This window comes from Dasypus novemcinctus, chromosome X (genome assembly GCF_030445035.2).
Source record: "Dasypus novemcinctus isolate mDasNov1 chromosome X, mDasNov1.1.hap2, whole genome shotgun sequence".
Classification (NCBI taxonomy): domain Eukaryota; kingdom Metazoa; phylum Chordata; class Mammalia; order Cingulata; family Dasypodidae; genus Dasypus; species Dasypus novemcinctus.
This window is the reverse complement of record NC_080704.1, coordinates 117,725,207-117,746,161: the sequence shown is the minus strand read 5'-3', so window position 1 is coordinate 117,746,161 and position 20,955 is coordinate 117,725,207. Positions and strand designations below refer to the sequence as shown.

The 20,955-nt window shown below is 37.8% G+C and overlaps 1 protein-coding gene across 12 annotated transcripts in view; it reads left to right on the top strand.

The window, feature by feature from the left end:
• The window catches only part of ACSL4 (acyl-CoA synthetase long chain family member 4), a 124,285-nt gene that overhangs the window by 67,602 nt on the left and 35,728 nt on the right, over positions 1-20,955 (top strand). For all 12 annotated transcript variants that reach the window (XM_004472925.5, XM_058291266.2, XM_004472926.5 and 9 more), the window contains one exon: positions 2,796-2,867. In XM_004472925.5, the coding sequence (XP_004472982.1) occupies positions 2,796-2,867 (72 nt within the window). The remainder of the gene's footprint in view (positions 1-2,795; positions 2,868-20,955) is intronic.

Below are 20,955 nucleotides of genomic sequence, written 5' to 3'. Positions count from 1 at the left end.
GATTTATTTGAGATTCCAACCACCTTTTGAGGTTTTTTAAATATATAATTTAAAGTACATCAATCTTAAATCTATTGCTTGATACATTTAATATATACATAGAAATACTTCTGTGATCTAAGGTAAGAAAAAGAACATTTGTAGCACCCCAGAAAAGTCCCTTGTGTTCCCTCCTAGTCATTACCACCACCACCCCCTTTTTTTTTTTTTTTGCTGTGCTTGGTATTACAGTTTTATTATAGCAAAATATACAAAGTAGAACCAGCCAAAGGAAGAAACACATAGAGCAAAGATTGGTAGGGTTCCAAACAAAGCCTTCACTGCCCATTTGGATGCATTACCTTCTCAGCATCCAAGTAGTCCTATATTTGTAGAGTATTGTCAACTAGGGAAGCTCATCCCAGAGTCACTACCCAGAGTTTTTATTCAGGCTTCATTATACAGATGTGATTAATTGAATCACTGACCAAGCTGTTGAACTCGATCTCCAAATTCTCTCCTACCTAAACATGGCCCCAAGTATGGTTCAGGTGAAGCAGAACAAAGCTGACATACTGAGAACAAATAGAGGTTTCATTTTTTATGTGAAATGCCATTTCCTTCCCATTTTTTGTCATTCCTGAGTCTCCAAACTTTTCTAGAAGAAATAATTTAAAACTTGTTCTGGATTAGATAAACAGTATCAATATAAATTTCGTTTTAAAAGGTAATATTTCTGTTTCTAAGACTATAACTATCAGATTTTATATCCTTTCATCATCTGGTGAAAAATGTAGTGATTTATTTTTTCTTAATTGCTTTGTGAATAGCCAGTCTTTTACATGCACAATGTTAGAGAACTGCTCAGTGAATCCCGGAGACTGAGAGAAAACTAAGACCACAGACTTAGGTACATAAAGAGAAAAAGTTGGTCATATACCACTCCCTTTTAAGATGACTTTTCTATGAGAAAATGTTCTATGTTTCAAACAACTGGCTACTTTAAGGAACACAACCTCTACGTTAAGATGGGGTCCTGCTGAATTTAACTGTATCACTCAACTAAAAGTTCAAATTTAAAATCTTCTAGAATAGTACTGGAGAGAAGAAGTAAATGGTCAAACTAAAAAAAATGATTTCACAATGTCAAAATGGATCTAGGAATACGACAAGGACTCAGATTTCAATTTTTTAAAAGAAAATCTGTGATGGTTATGTTTTGATACTTTGTAGTGGATCTCTTATGTTCAGAGATATTATTAAAATGTGAATAACACTTTAATAAGCTCAGAATATGCTTTTTTCCCTTTGGGGAAGTTCAGAATCCTGTGACTAGCAATCCTTTTTTTTTTCCCACTGCCCTTTTTTAAACAATAGTTTCTGTTTGGGGAAACGGGGACAGTTGGAATCTACTGCTGGTCTGACTTAATTCTTGCTGTTTCCTAGGCTGAGTAGTACATTAGAAGCCTATTACTAAAAATCAGGGGCATTTATACCTATCTTTTTAATTAATCTTATAAAGAATCTCAGTCTTATTTAAAATCCAATACCCAGAAATCTCCCTCACAGCAGATAACAGAAAGACTTGGGAGACCAGAACCATTACATTGGAAGTCAGCCAGTAATAGCTATGTTGACATAACTATGGTTACTGTGGTCATAATAATACAGAAGAACTGATGATATTGCTAATAGTAACAAAGAAACAAGGAAGACCTTCTTGTGGCTACTATTACCCTGGAACTGCTCTGGATAGCAAACCCTGGTCAGCAGGACTTGGAAGGTAGCTCTGGCTTGACATAGAGCTTTCTCGCTACAGAGCAGCCCCCCTGTGTGAGGTGTGTGCATGCCTGTGTAGATTTACATTTGCAAATGTGTACGCCCTTCCACATACAGAAAATACAAGTCATTATTTTCTCTCCTATATCCTTACAAAGAAAAGTAGGATAAAAGCAATTTAGTTCTACCAGCAGAATCTCCTGTATGGCAAACCTGGTGGTTCTGGTGGATCACACTGCTTTGCAACTGCTGGCTTTCTTCTTTTTAGTTAGCCATAGTGAATACCTGAGGAATGTTGCTTGAAATGTGATAATGTGAACTTAAAGACTAATGAAGTGGACTACAGTAGATCTTATTTTTATCTACTTTTATCAGTGGATGGCTGTTTGTTGGCTTTTGTACCTACTGATCTCTCACATTTGAAATCCCAACTATTATTTATGTTGATAAACAAAAAAACAAGACAAATTATGCATATGTGTACATGACATAGTCACTTGGTCTGCTTGGTCACTGGCACTGTCCTTAATATTCTACCAACCAGAATATTATCACACTAGTATTTCTGCATGATGTTAATTGATATTCATAATGGTGACTTTGAGATGTGGCTTTGCTTTTTGACTAATCAAAGAAATTTCAAAATATATTCAGTTTTGTTTTAGTGTTTGGTGTACCTTAGTTGAGATTATTTTATGAAATTAGGCAGTCTGTGCTAAATTTGATACTTTATTGACAAGAATGTTTGATTTGCCAGAATATCCATTTCTCCTATCAATTCTGGATCAGTTTCTCCTATACGGGTGGCTGAAAAGTGTTAGAAGAAATAAACTCCAGGATAACAGATTTGTAGGTTATAATTTTTTAATAGATAACTCACAGGGCAGTAGAACATCAAATTCCATGTGTAATTTCTTCCTTTTTGGAAAATGCCACATTAGAATACAATTCTGGATATGCTATTGTTAATACTTGAATGATAACATTTTTTGCTGAGGTTGGTTTCCGTGATCATATTTACTTTTTCTTTACTGTAGTCCAGCAAAATTAAGAAAGGAAGCAAAGGTGATTGTACTGTACTGAAGCCTACACTTATGGCAGCTGTTCCGGTGAGTATAGGTTATGAATATGAATAGAAAATGGTCATTTAAATAATTTATTGATTGCACATAGACTTTTAAAATGTAGTGCTCTAGACGTTTGCTTGTATATATATAAATTTTTTATCCCCCCCCTTTGCAGGTTTTTGCATGCTGTCTACTCTCTGTGCATTCTTCTGTGTATTTTTCATTTACCGCCCCCCGCCGCCTGCAGTTTATTTATGATGTCTGCTCTCTGTGTCTGTTCGCGGCATGCTCTTCTGCACCGCATTGTTGCTTGTCTCCCTTTTTGCTGCGTCACCTTGCTGAGTCGGCTCTGCAGTCCTTGCGGGTCGGAGGCACTTGTGGGCCAGGCAGCAGTCTGTGGCGCCTGAGCCAGCAGCTCTACACAGCATGCGGGTGAGCCTGCCTTCACAAGGAGGCCCCCGGGATGTGAACCCAGGGCCTCCCATATGGTAGATGGGAGTCCAACTGATTGAGCCACAGCTGCTTCCCTGCTTGTATATTTTTAAATAAGTTTACATTGTTGAAATTATGGCAGATATGTTCCTTAAGAATTTATAAGTATTGAGAAAGAGGAAATGGCAAATTTCTGAAATGTGTGTCTGTTAGTGTTTGCTCATACTTAAAAATTATGCCATGAAAATAACCTAATTACCTAGTGAGAAATTTGGTGAAAATATTTTTAAGGTAGAATTTACTTTAAAGATCATCTTGTTTAAGCACTTAATTTTTAAAATGAGGAAATCCTAGACCATTCTCAAGAGTTGAGGTAGCATGTCTAAGGTTACGGAGCTGGTTAGTGACAGAGCTGAGTCTAGAATACAAGCCTCCTGACTCTAACCATGACCAAAAAAAAATTCATTTTGAGAGAGTTCCCAAAGGAAAAAAAAGTTTTATTATAGATATTTAAAATTTGTATGTGAAATGCTCCCTTTCAAAATGATATTACATATAGTAATACATTAATAGTATTCTATCAGTGGTTAAAAAAAAAGGAAGCATACTAAGTGAAAGAAGCTGGACAAAAGTACTACATAATGTTTGACTCCCATTTATGCAAAATGTAAATAGAAATAAATTACAGAAGCAGAGATAGGTTTGCAGTTATATATGACAGAGGAAGGATAGAGATTGAAAGGTGACTACTAAGGGGTAGGGTTTTTTTGTGTTCATTTGTTTTGATTTCTTTTTTTGGAGTAATGAAAATAATCAAATATTGATTGAAATGAATGCACAAAGGTTTATGAATGCTTTAATAAAATTGATTTTAAAAGATTATAATTTTATAGTTGTAAAGATTCTGAAATATTTAACACAATATTTCAAAGTTGTGTAATAAAATGCATTCTAGTACTGTTAACCTTCGGAAACCCCAATGAGACTTTGTATCACAATGCTTATATTATAATCAGATTTTAAATCTTATCCTAATATCTTTCACAAAATAATTCTTGTACATGGAGAGTCTAAGATTAGAAAATGAAGTTTTCATTTCAAGTTTTTCCAAGAATTATAGATGGAAGATACTTTATCACCTTTTTAGCTTCTGATTAAAAATGACCAAAGAATTAGAACAGTTTAGAGTAGCCTTTGTTTTTTTAAATATAGAAATGCTGTAGAATTCAGCAAATTTACTAACAGCAAGGAAAGATTTCTGCCTGGAAAATAATAAAATGATGCTAATAGTAACTAGCGAAGTGCTTACTATGTTCCAGGCACCATATTTTGGTGTATTATCTCAGTTAATCCTCTCTAAGACACTGCTAGGTGAGTCTTGTTAGCCCTATTTTATAAAGAGGGAAACTTGTCCAAGGTCACACAGCCCATAAATAGTAGAATCAAAATTTGAGCTCCACCAGCCTGATTCTAAAATCTTCTTAACCACTGTGGGATACTATATATGTTAGGTTGAGATAAATGTTAACTTGATGTGCTAACAATAAATCCCGCCAATTCCTTGCAACTCTATTGTGTTTCTTACTCAGTAGGATCTTTCCATGCCTATGATAAGTAAATAGTGTTAGAAAGAGCAGTGAGAGTGATTCTCTCACATCTGTCCCCCACACGTTTTTTAAGGGGAATAATTATAAAGATGTTAAAGTCCTTGGGAACTACTGGAGTCTCAAAGTCATAGGTCTAGACACTTATTTGTGTTTTACAATGATGATTCTTTATTTTAACTTTTTTAAAATTGAAAATTATTCATACATCAGCAAGGCTGTCAAACCCACGCAGCTGGGCCTGAACAATCTGTTCAAGATATGGCATAGGGAGAACTGGATATCTATATCCAAAAGAAAGAAGAAGGACCCCTATATCACACTTTATACAAATATTAACTCAAAATGGATGAAAGATCTAAATATAAATGCCACAACCATAAAACTCCTAGAAAAAAACAGAGGGAAACATCTCAAGATCTTGTCATAGGCAGTACTTTCTGAAACCTTAAACCCAAAGCATAAGCAATGAAAGAACAAATAGATTTGTTTCTGAACACCCAGTTCCATTTCATTGGTCAACATATCTATCTTTATGCCAGTACCATGCTCTTTTTTACCACTGTAGCTAAGAAGTATGCTTTAAAGTCAGAAAGTGAAGCATCCTTCAACTTCGTTCTTTTTAAAGATATTTTTGGCTCTTTGGGACCTATTACCCTTCCAGATAAATTTGATAATTGACCTTTCCAGTTCTGTAAAAAAAGGCTGTTAGAAATTTTATTGGGATTGCATTGAATCGTAGATAAATTTTGGTAGACATCTTAATAATATTTAGTCTTCTAATCCATAAACACTGAATGTCTTTCCATTTATTTATTTCTTCTTTGGTTTCTTTTAGCAATGTTTTGTAGTTTTCTGAATACAGGTCCTTTATGTCCTTGGTTAAGTTTATTGCTACATATTTGATTCTTTTAGTCTCTTTTGTAAATGAGATTGTTCCCCTGACTTCCTCCTCAGATTGCTCATTAGTAGTATATAGAAACACTGCTGATTTTTGTGTATTAATCTTGTATCCTGCCACTTTGCTAAATTTGTCTATTAGTTCTAATATATTTGTTGTGGATTTTTGGGATTTTCTAGATATAGGATCATGTCATCAGCAAATAGTGAAAGTGTTATTTCTTCCTTTCCTATTTGGATGCCTTTTATTTCTCTTTCTTGCCTAATTGCTCTAGCTAGAACTTCTAGCACAATATTGAATAACATTGGTGATATTGGGCATCCTTGTCTTGTTCCCAATCTCAGTGGGAAATCTTTCAGTCTTTCTCCAATGAGTATGATGTTAGTGGTGAGTTTCTAATATATGCACTTTATCATGTAGAGAAAGTTTCCTTCTATTCTTATCTTTTGGAAATTTTTCATCAAGAAATGATGTTGGATTTTGTCAGATGCCTTTTCTGCATCAACCAAGATGAGCATGTGATTTTTCTTCTTTGATTTATTAATGTGATGTATTATATTGATTTTCTTGTGTTGAACCACCCTTGCATACCTGAGATAAAACCCTCTTGATCATGATGTATAATTCTTTTAATGTGCTGTTGTATTCGCTTAGCAAGTATTTGGTTGAGGATTTTTGTATTTATATTCATTAGAGAAATTGGTTTAAAATTTTCTTTTTTGTATTTATCTGGCTTTGGTGTTAGGGTGATGCTAACTTCATAGAATGAGTTTGGCAGTGTTCTTTCCTGTACTAATTTTGAAAGTGTTTGAGTAAGATTGATATTAATTCTTCTTTGAATGATTGGTAGAATTCACCTGTGAGACCATCTGGTCCTAGGCTTTTCACTTTAGGAGGTTTTTAATTATTATTTTAGTCTCCTTATTTACGATTGGTTTGTTGAAGTCTTCTGATTCTTCTAAGGTTAGTATAGGTTGTGTGTGTGTTTTTAGGATTTTGTCCATTTCATCTGCATTGTCTAGTTTTTTTATGTACCGCTGTTCATAGTATCTACTTATCTCTCTTATTTCTGTGAGGTCAGCAGTAATATCCCTCCTTTCATTTCCAGTTTTATTTATTTGTATCTTTCTTTTTTTCATCAGTCTAGCTAAGGATTTGATTTTGTTTGTCTTTTCAAAGAACCAATTTTTAGTTTTGTTGATTCTATTTTTTTTCTCAATTTCATTTATTTCTGCTCTAATCTTTCTTTTCTTCTGTGTACTTTGGGATAAGTTTGCTTTTCTTTTTCTAGTTCCTGCAGGTATTCAATTTGGTTTTTAAATTTTGAGTCTTTCTTCTTCTTCTTCTTTTTTTTAAATATATATCCCACCCCCTGTGTGGCTTTTTGTGTGTTGTCTGCTCGCTGTGTCCATTTGCTACGCATTCTTCTGTGTCTGTATTTTTTTATTTCCCCTCCCCCCTTGCAACTTGCTTGCTGTCTGCTCTCTGTGTCCATTCACTGTGCATTCTTCTGTGATTTTTTTTGCTTGTCTCCCCCGCCTTTTTTTGTTGAATAACCTTGCTAAGTCAGCTCTTCGGCAGTGCTTGTGGGTTGGGTGGTGCTCCGCGGCGCCTGCGGGCAGGGTGGCGCTCTGCAGTGTGCAGGCGAGCCTGCCTTCACAAGGAGGCCCTGGGATGGGAGCCCAAGTGATTGAGCCACAGCTGCTTCCCTTTTCTTTTTTAATGTAAGCATTGAGGGCTCTAAATTTTCCTCTCAGCACTGCATTTGCAGTGGCCTATTGGTTTTGTTACGTTGTATTCTTGTTTTCATTTGTCTTGAGATATTTACTGATTCCTCTTGCAATTTCTTCTTTGACCCACTGATCATTTGAGTGTGTTGTTTAACCTCCTTATATTGGTGATTTTTCCCTTTCTCCACCTATTGTTGATTTCCAGCTTCATTCCATTATGCTCAGAGATAGTGTTTGTATAATGTAAATCTTTTAAAATTTATCGAGACTTGTTTTTTGACCCAACATATGGTCTGTCCTGGAGAAAGATCCATGAGCAATTATGAAGAATTTATATTCAGCTGTTTTGGGGTGCAGTGTTCTATATTTGTCTGTAAGGTCTAGTTCATTTATCATATTATTCAAATTCTCTGTCTTCTTATTGATCCTTTGTCAAATTCTGTCCAAAGGTGAGAGTGTTATATTGAAGTCTCCAACTATTATTGTAGAGATCTCTCTCTCTCTCTCTCACCCTCTCTCCCTCTCTCTCCCTTTCTCCCTCTCTCCCCCTCTCTCCCCCTCTCTCTCCCCCTCTCTCCCTCTCTCCCTCCCTCCCCCCCTCCCCCCCAGATTTGCAAGTGTGTGCCTCATGTATTTTGGGGCACACTGGTTAGGTATCTAACTATTTATTATCGTTACTTCTTCTCTGTAAATTGCTCCTTTCATTAATATATAGTCTTTCTTCAATCTCTTATAGCAGTTTTGTATTTAAAGTCCATTTTGTCTGATATTAGTATCACTGCTCCAGCTCTTTTTTGATTACTGTTTGCATGGAATATCTTTTTCTAGCCTTTCACTTGAGTCCATTTGTGTCCTTGTGTGTAAGGTGAATCTCTTGTAGACAGCATATAGTGGCTGATACCTGGGACTGAACCCAGGACCTCACATGTGGGAAGCTGGTGCTCAATAACTGAGCCCACATTGGCTCCCCTGAGTTTTTTGTTTGTTTGTTTGCTTGTTGTTTGTTTGTCTGTTTTATTTTTTTTAAGGCGGTACTGGGAATCAAACACAGTACCTCCCATGTGGGAAGCAGGTGCTCAACTGCTTGAACCACATCTCCTCCCCTGATATTTTTGTTAATCCATCCTGCCAGTCTGTCTTTTGATTGGGGAGTTTAATACATTAACACTTAACATTATTATTGTAAAGGCATTGCATACTTTGTCCATCATATCTTTTGACTTTCTATTAACCTATCTTATTATCTGTCTGTTTACTTGTTTTGTTACCCTTACTATTAATCTTAATTTCTATACTCTTCTCCAGGCCCTTCTCTCCTGTCTTTTTCTTTCATGTTGCAGCACTCCATTTAGTATCTCTTGTAAATCTGGTCTCTTTGTGACGTATTCTTTTTGGTTTTCTTTATCTGTGGAGACTTTAAGCCCACCCTCAGGTTTTTTGTTTTTGTTTTTGAGATAGCAGGAATTGAACCCAGGACCTCACACATGGAAAGCAGGCACTAAACCCACTGAGCTACATCTGCTCCCCAGCAAAAGTGGGTTTTGTTGCTTGTTTTGTTTTTGTTTTGTTTAGGAAGTACTGGGGATTGAACCCAGGACCTCATACATGGGAACCACTTGAGCTACATCCATTCCCCTAAACCTCAATTTTGAAGGACAGTTTTTCTGGATAAAGAATGCTTGGGCTGGCATTTTTTCTCTTTCAGAACCTTTAATATATCATACCATTGCCTTGCCTCCATGATTTCTGATGAGAAATTGGTACTTAATCTTATTGAGCATCCCTTGTATGTGATGAATTGTTTTTCTCTTTCTGCTTTCAGAATTCTCTCTTTATCTCTGGCATTTTACACTCTGAATATTAGGTGTCTTGGAGTAGGTCTATTCAGATTTATTCTGCTTGATATGTGTTGTCCTTCTTGAATATTGATATTTATGTCTTTCATAAGGGTTGGGAATTTTTTGGTCATTATTTCCTCAAATTTTTTTCTGCCTCTTTTCCATTCTCTTTCCCCTTCTGGGACACCTATAATGCATATGTTTGCGCATTTCACACTGTCATTCAATTACCTGAGACCTGTTCCATTTATTCCATTCTTTTCTCTTTCTGTTATCCTGTCTTTTCAAATTCAGGTGCTCAGCCCTCCAACTCACTTATTCAGTCCTCAAACAGTTCAAATCTGCTATTATATGCCTCCAATGTGTTTTTCTTTTTAAATTTTTTTCTTTATCATATTTCCAATGTATTTTTCCCTTCTTTATTAAAATGTTACATTAAAACAAATGAGGTCCCATGTAACCCCCACCCGCCTCACCCCACTCCTCCCACATCAACAACCTCTTACATCATTGTGGCACATTCATTGCATTTGGTGAATACATTTTGGAGCACTGCTGCACCACATGGATAATGGTTTACATTGTAGTTTACACTCTCCCATAGTCCACCCAGTGGGCCATGGCAGGACATACAATGTCCAGCATCTGTCCCTGCAGTACCACCCAGGACAACTCCAAGTCCCAAAAATGCCCCCATATCATATATCTTCTTCCCTCTCCCTACCATTAGCAGCTACTACCATGCCTACTTTCTCCAAATCCATACTGCAATTTCTTCCATTACTAATCACAGTAGTCCCATAGTAGAACACCAGTAAGTCCACTCTAATCCATACTCTATTCCTCCATCCTGTGGACCCTGGGATGATTATGTCCATTCCCCCACTATATCAAGATGGGGCTTAGATTCCACATGAATGAGGGATATAGTTATCCTGCTTGCAGTTGTAGGCACACTTGGCTCTCTGGTGTGATGGTTGAACTTCTTCACCTCCCTGTTAGCTGGCCAGGGTAAGTCCAATAAACCAGAGGGTAGGAGTTGCAAGTCAGCAACAGCTCAAGGCCTGGCTGTCACATGAACACTCTCGAAATTCAGGTCTTCTGGGTAAACACCAACCCCAGTGCCAACCCCAGGTCTGATAAAAGTAATAGAAGAGGCATGTAGAGAAATGTCTTATCTGAATCCAACTCCATTACACTCAGGAACACAAACTCCAAAGTAGAGCCAACTGACATGGCACTGAACTCCAGAGCCATCAGCCATGACCACAGAACGTGTGGGTCTCTGTAGCCCTCAGGAGAACCAGTACCTTGGCTTCTATCTACTTTGGCTGTCTCTGGGACCCTGCTGAGGTATGCATAAGCATTACCCCTCTGAAGACCTCCCGACTCTTTTTTGGAGACTCATAACCTTATAAACCCATTTGTCCTTTCCATTTCCCCCTTTTATCCAAAGTCAAAAAGCAGTTTTTAACACCTGCTATTACATGTAGGCTGAGATATTCTGCTGGTCTGAGTTGAACCTTTTATTTGGGGTCTTTTTCTAGTTACATCATCAGCTGGTGCTTGGTAGTAATCTCTCGGCGCCAGGGAGACTCATCCCCGGGAGTCATGCCCCATGCTGGGAGGAAGGTAATGCATTTACATGCTAAGTTTGACTTAGAGAGTGACCACATTTCAGCAACATGGAGGCTCTCAGGAGCTAACTCTTAGGCACCCTGCAGCTCTAGGCCCAGTTCATATTTCAGGCACATAGGCTCATAATCAGAGCCATCAGTATCAAGGGCTCTTTGTTGGACCATCCTTCTTCATTGGTCTTTGCCATTGCACTTGGGGGATTTTTGCTGTTCCATTGGGGAATGTGATAGAGCTCCCCTGGCTAGGAACTCAGCACTCCCTCTGTTTTCGTTTTTAACTGAAAGCACTAAGAAAATACCCAAACATTTTTATGTACCCTGTATACATGCCCAGGAGAACTCCCTCCTAACCATGAGCCCCCCCATCAATAACACGCCACACCAGTGTTCCTCCCCTGCCGTAATTGAACCTCTCTGTAGTCCAAAACTTCTTTAAAAATGAAGCCTAATATATTGCCAGGTTTCATTAATAGTAAAATGCAGTTTAGTGATTGGTTTAAAGATTAGATATAGAATATATACTAATTTAGAAAAATTAAAGTAAAACAAATTGGGGCATCAAAAAATGAAAAATTGAAAATGCTTTGTTTTTGACATTTTGCCTTTCATCACTGCTATAGGTGTTGCCCTTATATGTACAGTGGCATAGCAATTTCTTCCATTTCTTCCTTAGTGTCTACATCCTTTCTCTTTTTTCTTCTAATTATTGTTTGTTTTCACAAAAGTTTTAGATCACAGTAATTCACATATACAGTATATGGAACTCCCACATATCCAACATGAAACCTTTTGTCCCTTCCCCAGCAATGATCTTTTTACATGTTCATATTATATCTGCTGCAACTTATGTACAGATATTGAAACAGTAGCTTTCAAACATGCTTCCATTTGGGTTTACATTATGGTTTCTATTTTAGATTATGCAATTCTCTAAATTTTTAGCTATCTTATTTTTACATTATGGTTTACATTTTAGCCTACAGACTTTTATACATTTTTGGTGTAATTTAACATGTGCTATATCTATCATTGTGTCATCTTGTGGAACACTTCCATTGCCCTACAGTTACACTGATTCCATCTATTCAATACCTATTTCCCCCTCCCCTCAGCGCCCATAATGACTATCAATTTTCATTACTTGAAGGATCATATTCAGAGATACTAGCAACAATGTTGCGGGCTTGACATAATCAACTGCACTAACCCTTTGGGAATCACCATTTCTCTTGAGAGATACAGTACCCTCTGTTTGAGAATATCAGTCCTCCCCAGGATGTGGGTATCCCTTCACTCTCATTGTATGGGTTCCAACCAATGATATAACCCACTATGACAAAATGAGCTCTCACACACTCCCTAGAACCTTGCCCTGTGTCAAATGCCCCCTGCCTTAAGCATCTTAAACAGGTATCCTTCCTTATTATATTTTCTAAAGACTTTTCTCTACATTATAATTTCAGCCACATACAGGTCAATCTCCTATGTTCAAATGTTCCCCCCACCCTCGCCCAATTTCTTGGGTCATCTAACCCATTCTCCCATTCCTAGCCCCCTCAAGCCCACAAAACCCCACCCAAAGGTATCCCTATGCCCCTATTTTATCCCTTCCTTATACAAATACCTCCACCTTATAACAGATTTCACCCATTTAGGTGTCAGCGTGCAACCTTCCTCTACCTGCCAACTTCTTTAAGCCTATCATCCAGTCTCTAGCTCTCTGAGACAGCTTGGTTTACTTATTTCATATCAGAGAGGTCATGTAGTATTTGTCTTTCAATGCCTGGGTTGATTCGCTTAATATAAGGTTCTCAAGATCCATCCATGTTATCACATTCTGTTGTACTGTATTTGTTCTTATAGCTGAGTAGTATTCCATTGTATGTGTATACCACATTTTATTTATCCATTGATCTGTTGATGGACCTTTGGGTTGATTCCAGCTTTTGGCAATAGTGAATAGTGCTACTATGAACATTGGTGTGCATATATATATCAGTTGGTGTCCTTGTTTTCAGATCTATTGGGTATATATTGCTGGCTCATATGGCAAATGTATAGCTAGTTTATTGAGAAACCTGCCAAACTGTCCTCCAGAGTGACTGGATCCTTCTGCATTCCCAGCAGCAGTGGATGAGTGTCCCCAATCCTCCACATCCTCTCCAGCACTTGTAATCTTCTGATTTTTTGATAGCTGCCAGTCTTATGGGAGGAAGATGGTATCTCAGTGTTGTTTTGGTTTGCATTTCCCTAATAGCTAGTGATTTTGAGTAATTTTTCATGTGCTTTTTAACCATTTGTATATCTTCTTTGGAGAAGTGTGTGTAAATCTTCTTCCCATTTTTTAAATGGGTTGTTTGTCTTTTTATTTTCGAGATATAGGAGTTCTTTATATATGCAGGATATAAATCTCCTAAAGGATATATGGTTACCAAATATTTTCTCCCATTGTGTAGGCTCTCTTTTCACTTTCCTGACAAACTCCTTTCAGGTGCAGAAGGCTTTAATTTTAGGAAGTCCCAATTATCTGTTTTTTCTTTTGCTGCTCATGCTTTTGGTGAGATATTCATAAATCCATTTCCTATTACAAGATTCTGTAGATGCTTCCCTACATTGCTTTCCAAGATCTTTATAGTCTTGGCTCTTATATTTAGGTCTCTGATTCATCTTGAGTTGATTTTTGTATAAGGTGTGAGTTGGTAATCCTCTTTCATTCTTTTACATATGAATATCCAGTTCTCCAGGCACCATTTGTTGAAGCGGCCTTTCTCTCCCAATTGAGAGGGTTTGGTGGCCTTGTCCAATACCATATGCCTGTATATATGAGGATATATCAGAACTCTCAATTTGGTTCCATTGGTCAGTGTGTCTAACCTTGTGCCAATACCATGCCGTTTTGACTACTGTAGCTTTGTAGTATGTTTTGAAGTCAGGTAGTATGATTCCTCCAATTTCATTTTTCATTTTCAGTATGTCTTTGGTTATTGGGGCCTCTTTCCTTTCCAAATAAATTTCATAGTTTCTCTAGTTCATTAAAGAATGCTGTATTGATTATTATTGGGATTGCATTGAATCTGCAGATCAGTTTTGGTGGGATAGACATCTTAATAAAGTTTAGTCTTCCTATCCATGACCATGAACTATTCTTCCATTTATTTAGTTCTTCTTTGCTTTCCTTGAACAGTGTTGTGTAATTTTCTGTGTAAAAGTCTTTTACATCTTAGGTTAAGTTTATTCCAAGGTATTTTATTTTTAATTTGCTATTGTAAATGGTATTTGTTTCTTGATTTCCTCCTCAGATTCCTCATTATTAGTGTACAGAAATGCTACTGATTTTTTTTTTTTAATTTTTTTTATTTTTTATTGACTTTGTAATAATATTACATTAAAAATATATATGTGAGGTCCCATTCAACCCCACCCCCCCACCCCCCCCTCTCCCCCCCCCCCAACAACACTCGTTCCCATCATCATGACACATCCATTGGATTTGGTAAGTACATCTTTGGGCACCTCTGCACCTCATATACATTGGTTCACATCATGGCCCATACTCTCCTCTATTCTATCATGTAGGCCCTGTGAGGATTTACAATGTCCGGTGATTACCTCTGAAGCACCATCCAGGGCAGCTCCATGTCCCAAAGATGCCTCCACCTCTCATCTCTTCCTGCCTTTCCCCATACCCTTTGTCCATTATGTCCACTTTTCCCAATCCAATGCCACCTCTTCTATGTGGACACTGGATTGGTTGTGTCCATTGCACCTTTATGTCAAGAGGAGGCTCAGATTCCACCTGGATGCTGGATGCAATCCTCCCATTTTCAGTTGTAATCACTCTAGGCTCCATGGTGTGGTGGTTGTCCTTCTTCACCTCCATCTTAGCTGAGTGTGGTAAGTCCAATAAATCAGATTGTAGGTGCTGGAGTCTGTTGAGGCTCAGGATCTGGCTATCACATTGCTACTGATTTTTGTGCATTGATCTTACAGTCTGCCACTTTACTGAACTCATTTATAAGTTCTAGAAGCTTTGTTGTAGACTTCTCAGGGTTTTCTGTGCATGAGATTATAGCATCAGCAAACAGTGAAATTTTGACTTCTTCTTTTCCAGGTTGGATGCCTTTTATGTCTGGTTCTTGCCTCAGTGCTCGAGCAAGTACTTCAAACACAATGTTAAATAAAAGCAATGATAGTAGGCATCCTTGTCTTGTTCCTGATCTTAGAGGAAAAGGTTTTAGGATTTCACCATTGTAAATGCTGATAGCCGTGGGTTTTTCATATATACTCTTTATCATGTTCAGAAAGTTTCCTTTTATTCTGATCTTTTGCAGTATTTTTTATCAAGAAAGGGTGATGTATTCTGTCAAATGCTTTTTCTGCATCTGTAGATATGGTCATGTGACTTTTTTTCCTTCAGTCTGTTTATATGGTGTATTACATTAATTGATTTTCTTATGTTGAACCCTTCTTGCATACCAAGAATGAATCCCACTTGGTCATGGTGTATAATTCATTTAATGTGTTGTTGAATATGATTAGCAAATATTTTGAGGATTTTCGTGTCTAGGTTCATTAGAGATTGTTCTGTAATTTTCCTTTCATGTGGTGTCTTTGTTTGGCTTTGGTACTAGAGTATTGTTGGCATCATAGAATGTGTTAGGCAGTGCTCCTTCTGTTTCAATTTTTGGGAAGAGTTTAAGCAAGATTGGTTTTAGTTCTTTCCAGAATGTTTGGTAGAAATCATCTTTGAAGCTGTGTGGCCAGGACCCTTAGTTGGGAGATTTTTAATGAGTGATTCTATCTCTTTACTTGTGATTGGTTTGTTGAGATCATCAATTTCTTCTTTCATCAATGTAGGCTGCTTATGTGTTTCTAGGAATTAGTCCATTTGCTCTAAATTGTCATTGTTGGAATATAGTTTTTCAAAGTATCTTCTTATGGTAGTCTTTATTTCTGTGGGGCCAGTGGTGATATCTCCTTTCTCATTTCTTATTTCGTGTATTTGCATTTTCTCTCTTTATTTCTTTGTTAGTCTAGCTAAGGGTTTGTCAATTTTATTGATCTTCTCAAAGAACCAGCTCTTGGTTTTGTTTATTTTTTCAAATCCTTTCTTATTTTCTTTTTCATTTTGTTCTACTCTGATTTTTGTCCTTCCTTCCTTCCTTCCTTGCTTCCTTCCTCCCTCCCTTCCTCCCTTCCTTTGTTGTTTTTTTTACTAATTCCTCCAAGTGGGCAATTAGTTCTCCAGTTTTAGCTCATCTTTTTTGATGTATGAATTTACGGCTATAAATTTACCTCTCTGTACTGCTTTTCTTGTGTCCCATAAGTTTTGATTTGTTGTGTTATCATTTTCATTAGTTTCAAGGTAGTTATTAATTTCTTTCGAGATTTCCTCCTTAACCCACTGTTTTTCAAAGAGTGTGTTGCTTACCTTGCATACCTTGTTGCCAAATCTGGGTCTCTGGCCCTTGTAGATTTCCAACTTCATTCTAGTCTGGTCAGATAAATTATTTCATATGACTTCAATCTTTCTGAATTCATTGAGACTTTTTCTGTGGACTAGCATATCTTCTATCTTGGAGAATGATCCATGTGCACTTGAGAAGAATGTATATCCTGCTGTATTTGGGTGTAATGTTCTCTATATGTCTGTTAGGTCCCGTTCCTAAAATATATTGTTCAAAGTCTTTGTTTCTTTTTTGATTCTCTTTTGAGATGTTCTGTCCAAAGTTGATAGTGGTGTATTAAAGTTCCCCACTTTAATTGTAGAAGCATCAATTCCTTCACTTTGTTTTTCCAGTGTTTGCCTCATGTATTAGAAGGTACCCTTGTTAGGAGCATAAACTTTTGATTGTTCTTTCTTCTTGAAAGATTATCCCTTTCACAAATATGTAGTGTCCATCTTTGTCTCTCACAATTGTTTTGCATTTAAAGTCTATTTTTTCTGATATTAATATAGCTACTCCTGCCATTTTTTGGTTATTGTTTGCTTGTAAGATTGTTTTCCAGCCATTCACTTTCAACCTCCTTGAATCCCTGGTTCTAAGGTATATTTCTTGTAGACAGCATATAGATGGGTTGTATTTCCTTATCCAGTTTTCCAGTCTGAGTCTCTTGACAGGTGAGTTTAATCCGTTGACATTCAGGGTTATTACTTTCAAGGGATTATTTATATTAGCCATATTTTCTTTGGTTTTGTGTTTGTCATATTTCATTGGTTTTCTTTTTCTGTTTTTGTCTTTTTAGTTGCTCTTACACTGTCTTCCAACTCTGTCTCTCTTTTTTTTTCTTTCTTCCTGCAGAACTCCCTTTAATATTTCTTGAAGGGCAGGATTCTTGTTGGCCTACTCTCTTAGTTTCTGTTTATCTGTGAATATTTTGTATTCTCCATCATTTTTTAATGCTAACTTTGCTGGATAGAGTATTCTTGGTTTTAAATTTTTTTCTTTTAGTACCTTGACTATGTCATACCATTGCCTTCTTGCCTCCATGGTTTCAGATAAGAAAGCAGCACTTAATCTTATGGATCCTCCTTTGTATGTGATGGTTCTCTTTTTTCTTGCTGGTTTTAGAATTTTCTCTTTGTCTTGAGCATTGGATAATTTGATACGTATATGTCTTCGGGTAGGCCTGCTGGGATTTATGCTGTTTGGGGTACGTCGTGTGTTCTGGACATGAACATCCATCTCCCTCAGTAGGTTTGGGAAATTTTCAGACATTATTTCCTCCAACACCCCTTCTGTCCCCTTTCCCTTCTCTTCTCCTTCTGGGATGCCTATAATGAGTATGTTTGCACGTTTTGCATTTTCATTCAGGTCCCTTGGTCCCTGCTGGATTTTTTTTTGTATCAGTTCTAGTATCTGTTTGATTTCAGATGTACTGTTTTCCACATTACTAATTCTTTCCTCTCCTTCTTCGAGTCTGCTGTTATTTGCTGAGAGTGTATTTTTGATTTTTGAATTGTGCTGTTCATCGCCATCATATCTGTTATCTTTTTGCACACGTTGCATTTTCTTCTGTATTCTCTCCAAGTGTTTTCTTCATATTCTTAGTCTCTTCCTTCACTTCACCAAATTGGTTAGTAATATATGTTTTGAGTGCTTTAATTATCCTCTTCCTGATTTTTAGTTTGTCCATTGGATTGAGCATGTTTTCCTGATTATTGGTTTGGTTTGTAGTTTTTTGTTGCTGTCTGGTCATCATTTTATCTTGACCTGTTTAATCAGTTGCTTAGCTTCTTTGTCTAGTTTGGGGTTTAAGTAATTGTTGTTTTTGCATGCATATTAATTCTTCTCTTTGTCACTTTGTTCTTATTCTGTTTCCTTGTTATTGGCTAGGTTCACTTGAAAAATATTAGAGCCAGAGGAACCAAAAGGAGTAAGAAAAGAAAATGAATAATAGTAGTATTGATAGTAAATTAACAGAGGAACCATGTGAGATATAGCAAAATGGATATTAGACTCATATAACGTATGTAGAGTTATTGCAGTAAGAAAAGTAGAGTACATATAATGAGACAGTAAGCTGAATATGGGGAGGAATATATTGTGAATTAAAAGGCTAGTGTGTTCACAAGAGAAGGAAAGAGAAAGAATCGGCAATAATATGAAGAGTAAATATGAGACAGAAAACAGATCAAAGATATTAGAAATAAAAAGTCAGAAAACTTGGGGGCCAAACAAAGAGAGGTGTAATGTAAGTGAAAAAATAAATGATGGAGGATAGAAAGGTGTAGAGGAAAGGGATAGTGTTGGTCGCCAAAACCAATACACACAGAAAAGAGGAACTGGAGGATGAGAAAATACAGAAAATGTGAAGCACTCCCTGCAGCACCTTATATTTAAAAAAAGTAAAAAGAGAAAGAAAGAAAAAAGGGACAAAAGGTATTATTCAAGCAAGAAAAAGGGGAAAAGAAAGAAAGAAAAAAGGGCCTTGGGGGATAAAGGGAAGAGAAAACAAGAAGACAAACCAACAAAATACCACAGAGAGTTTCAAGCAAGGAATCCTCTTTGTAGTTAAATAAAATGCTTAGGAATCTGACATTCTCCCTTTCTTGGTTCCTCACTTCCGTCTCTTCCAGGCCAGCAGGAAAGTTGCCTGAGAGGTCTAGTAGGAGATTCAAGTGGGTCCTTGTTGAACCAGCTCAGCACAGAAAACAATGACTCTTTATTTCCAGAGAGAGAGGACCCACACTTCACCAGGAACCCCAAATATGCTATTGGAAGCTTTGAAAACACCTCCTACAGTCCCTCTCCCTTAGGTGTGCTATCAGAGAGCTAGTTCATTTTCTGACTTCACCTTCTCTCAGACCAAGTTTCCTATCCCAGGGTGTTTAGGTAAATTGGGCTTTCTCAGCAGATTCATCACTCCTTTCTTCACAGGCTCTCCCCAAGCCACCTGGTATGCTCCTCCAAGGGCAAAAAAAAAAAAAAAAAAGTGGCGAGAGGGACCAAAAATTGAACCCACACTCGTTTGGCTCCTCTGCACCTCACACCGAATCCCTCCCACTCACGGAGTCAGTCCAAAACTGGAGGGCTAGGGTAATCCCGGACCTCTGGGAGCCCTGGATTTGGGAAAGGGAAGTCCGGGATATTGCAGACTCAGGGTATGTAGGTCTGTGGAACGTGGGCTGTGGGGGCCTAGGGGACACGGATCTGGGGACCATGCATCTGGCAATCATGGGGTTTGGTAACACCACCGAACAGCCGACAGTTTTCAGGGAACACTGCGGCTGCCAGCCCAAGGGAAGGGCCCCTCCTCCCCACAGCTTCCAACCTCTGTGCTTGTAACCCACAATTCTACCTTTAGCAAGCTCTACTTCTATCACAGTCTCTCCAAATCGACATTCATACACCTTCTGCCTTGCAAGCCTCTGAAACACCCCGCTCCGGCAAGATTCCATCCCTACTTGGTTGCTTCTTTGCAGGAGAGATTGTGAGGTGCGCTCACTCAGATGCCATCTTGCCCCGCCTTCTCATGTATTTTTAATCTCTTCCATTGTATCTTTCATTCCCATAAGATCTGTTACCTTTCTTTGCAAACTTTTTAATTCTTCTTTGCTTTCAACCAGTGTCTTTTTTTTTTTATTCCCCACCTGACTCCCTGCTCATTGTTTGCACTTACTGTCTGTTCTCTCTCTGTATTTGTTACGTGCTCTCTGTGTCTGCTTCTCTTCTTTTTAGGAGGCACCAGAAATCGAACCCAGGACCTCCCATTTGGGAGAGTGATAACCAATCACTTGACCTACCTCTGTTTCCTGCTTGTTGTGTCTCTTACTGTATTCCCTTGTTGCATCATCTCATTGTGTCTGCTTGCTGTCTTGCTCATCTTCTTTAGGAGGCACCAGGAACTGAACCCGGGACCTCCTATGTGGTGGGTGAGCACCCAACCACTTGAGTCACTCTGCTTCCCAACCAGTGTCTTCTTGATATTCTTAATCTCTTTAGCCATTTCACTGAATTTATTAAGGAAATTTTTTTGGATATCTGTGATTAATTGTCTCAAATCTTGTTTCATCTGGGGGATTAATTTGTTCCTTTGGCTGGGCCAAATCTTTCTATTCTTAGTATGGCTTGTAATTTTTTGCTGATGTCTTGGCATCTGATATTTTTATGTATTTATTCAGTGTTCAGTTTCTTTCTTTAGGCTATGGCTTTCTTTTTTTTTAAAAAAAATATCCTACTTTTTTCTTTTTTTTTAAAAAAAGATTTATTTATTTAATCCCTTCCCCCCCCCCCCCAGTCTGTTCTTGGTGTCTATTTGCTGCGTCTTGTTTCTTTGTCCGCTTCTGTTGTCGTCAGCTGCACGGGAAGTGTGGGCGGCGCCATTCCTGGGCAGGCTGCTCTTTCTTTTCACGCTGGGCGGCTTTCCTCACGGGCGCACTCCTTGCGCACATCAGCACTGCGCATGGCCAGCTCCACACGGGTCAAGGAGGCCCGGGGTTTGAACCGCGGACCTCCCATATGGTAGACGGACGCCCTAACCACTG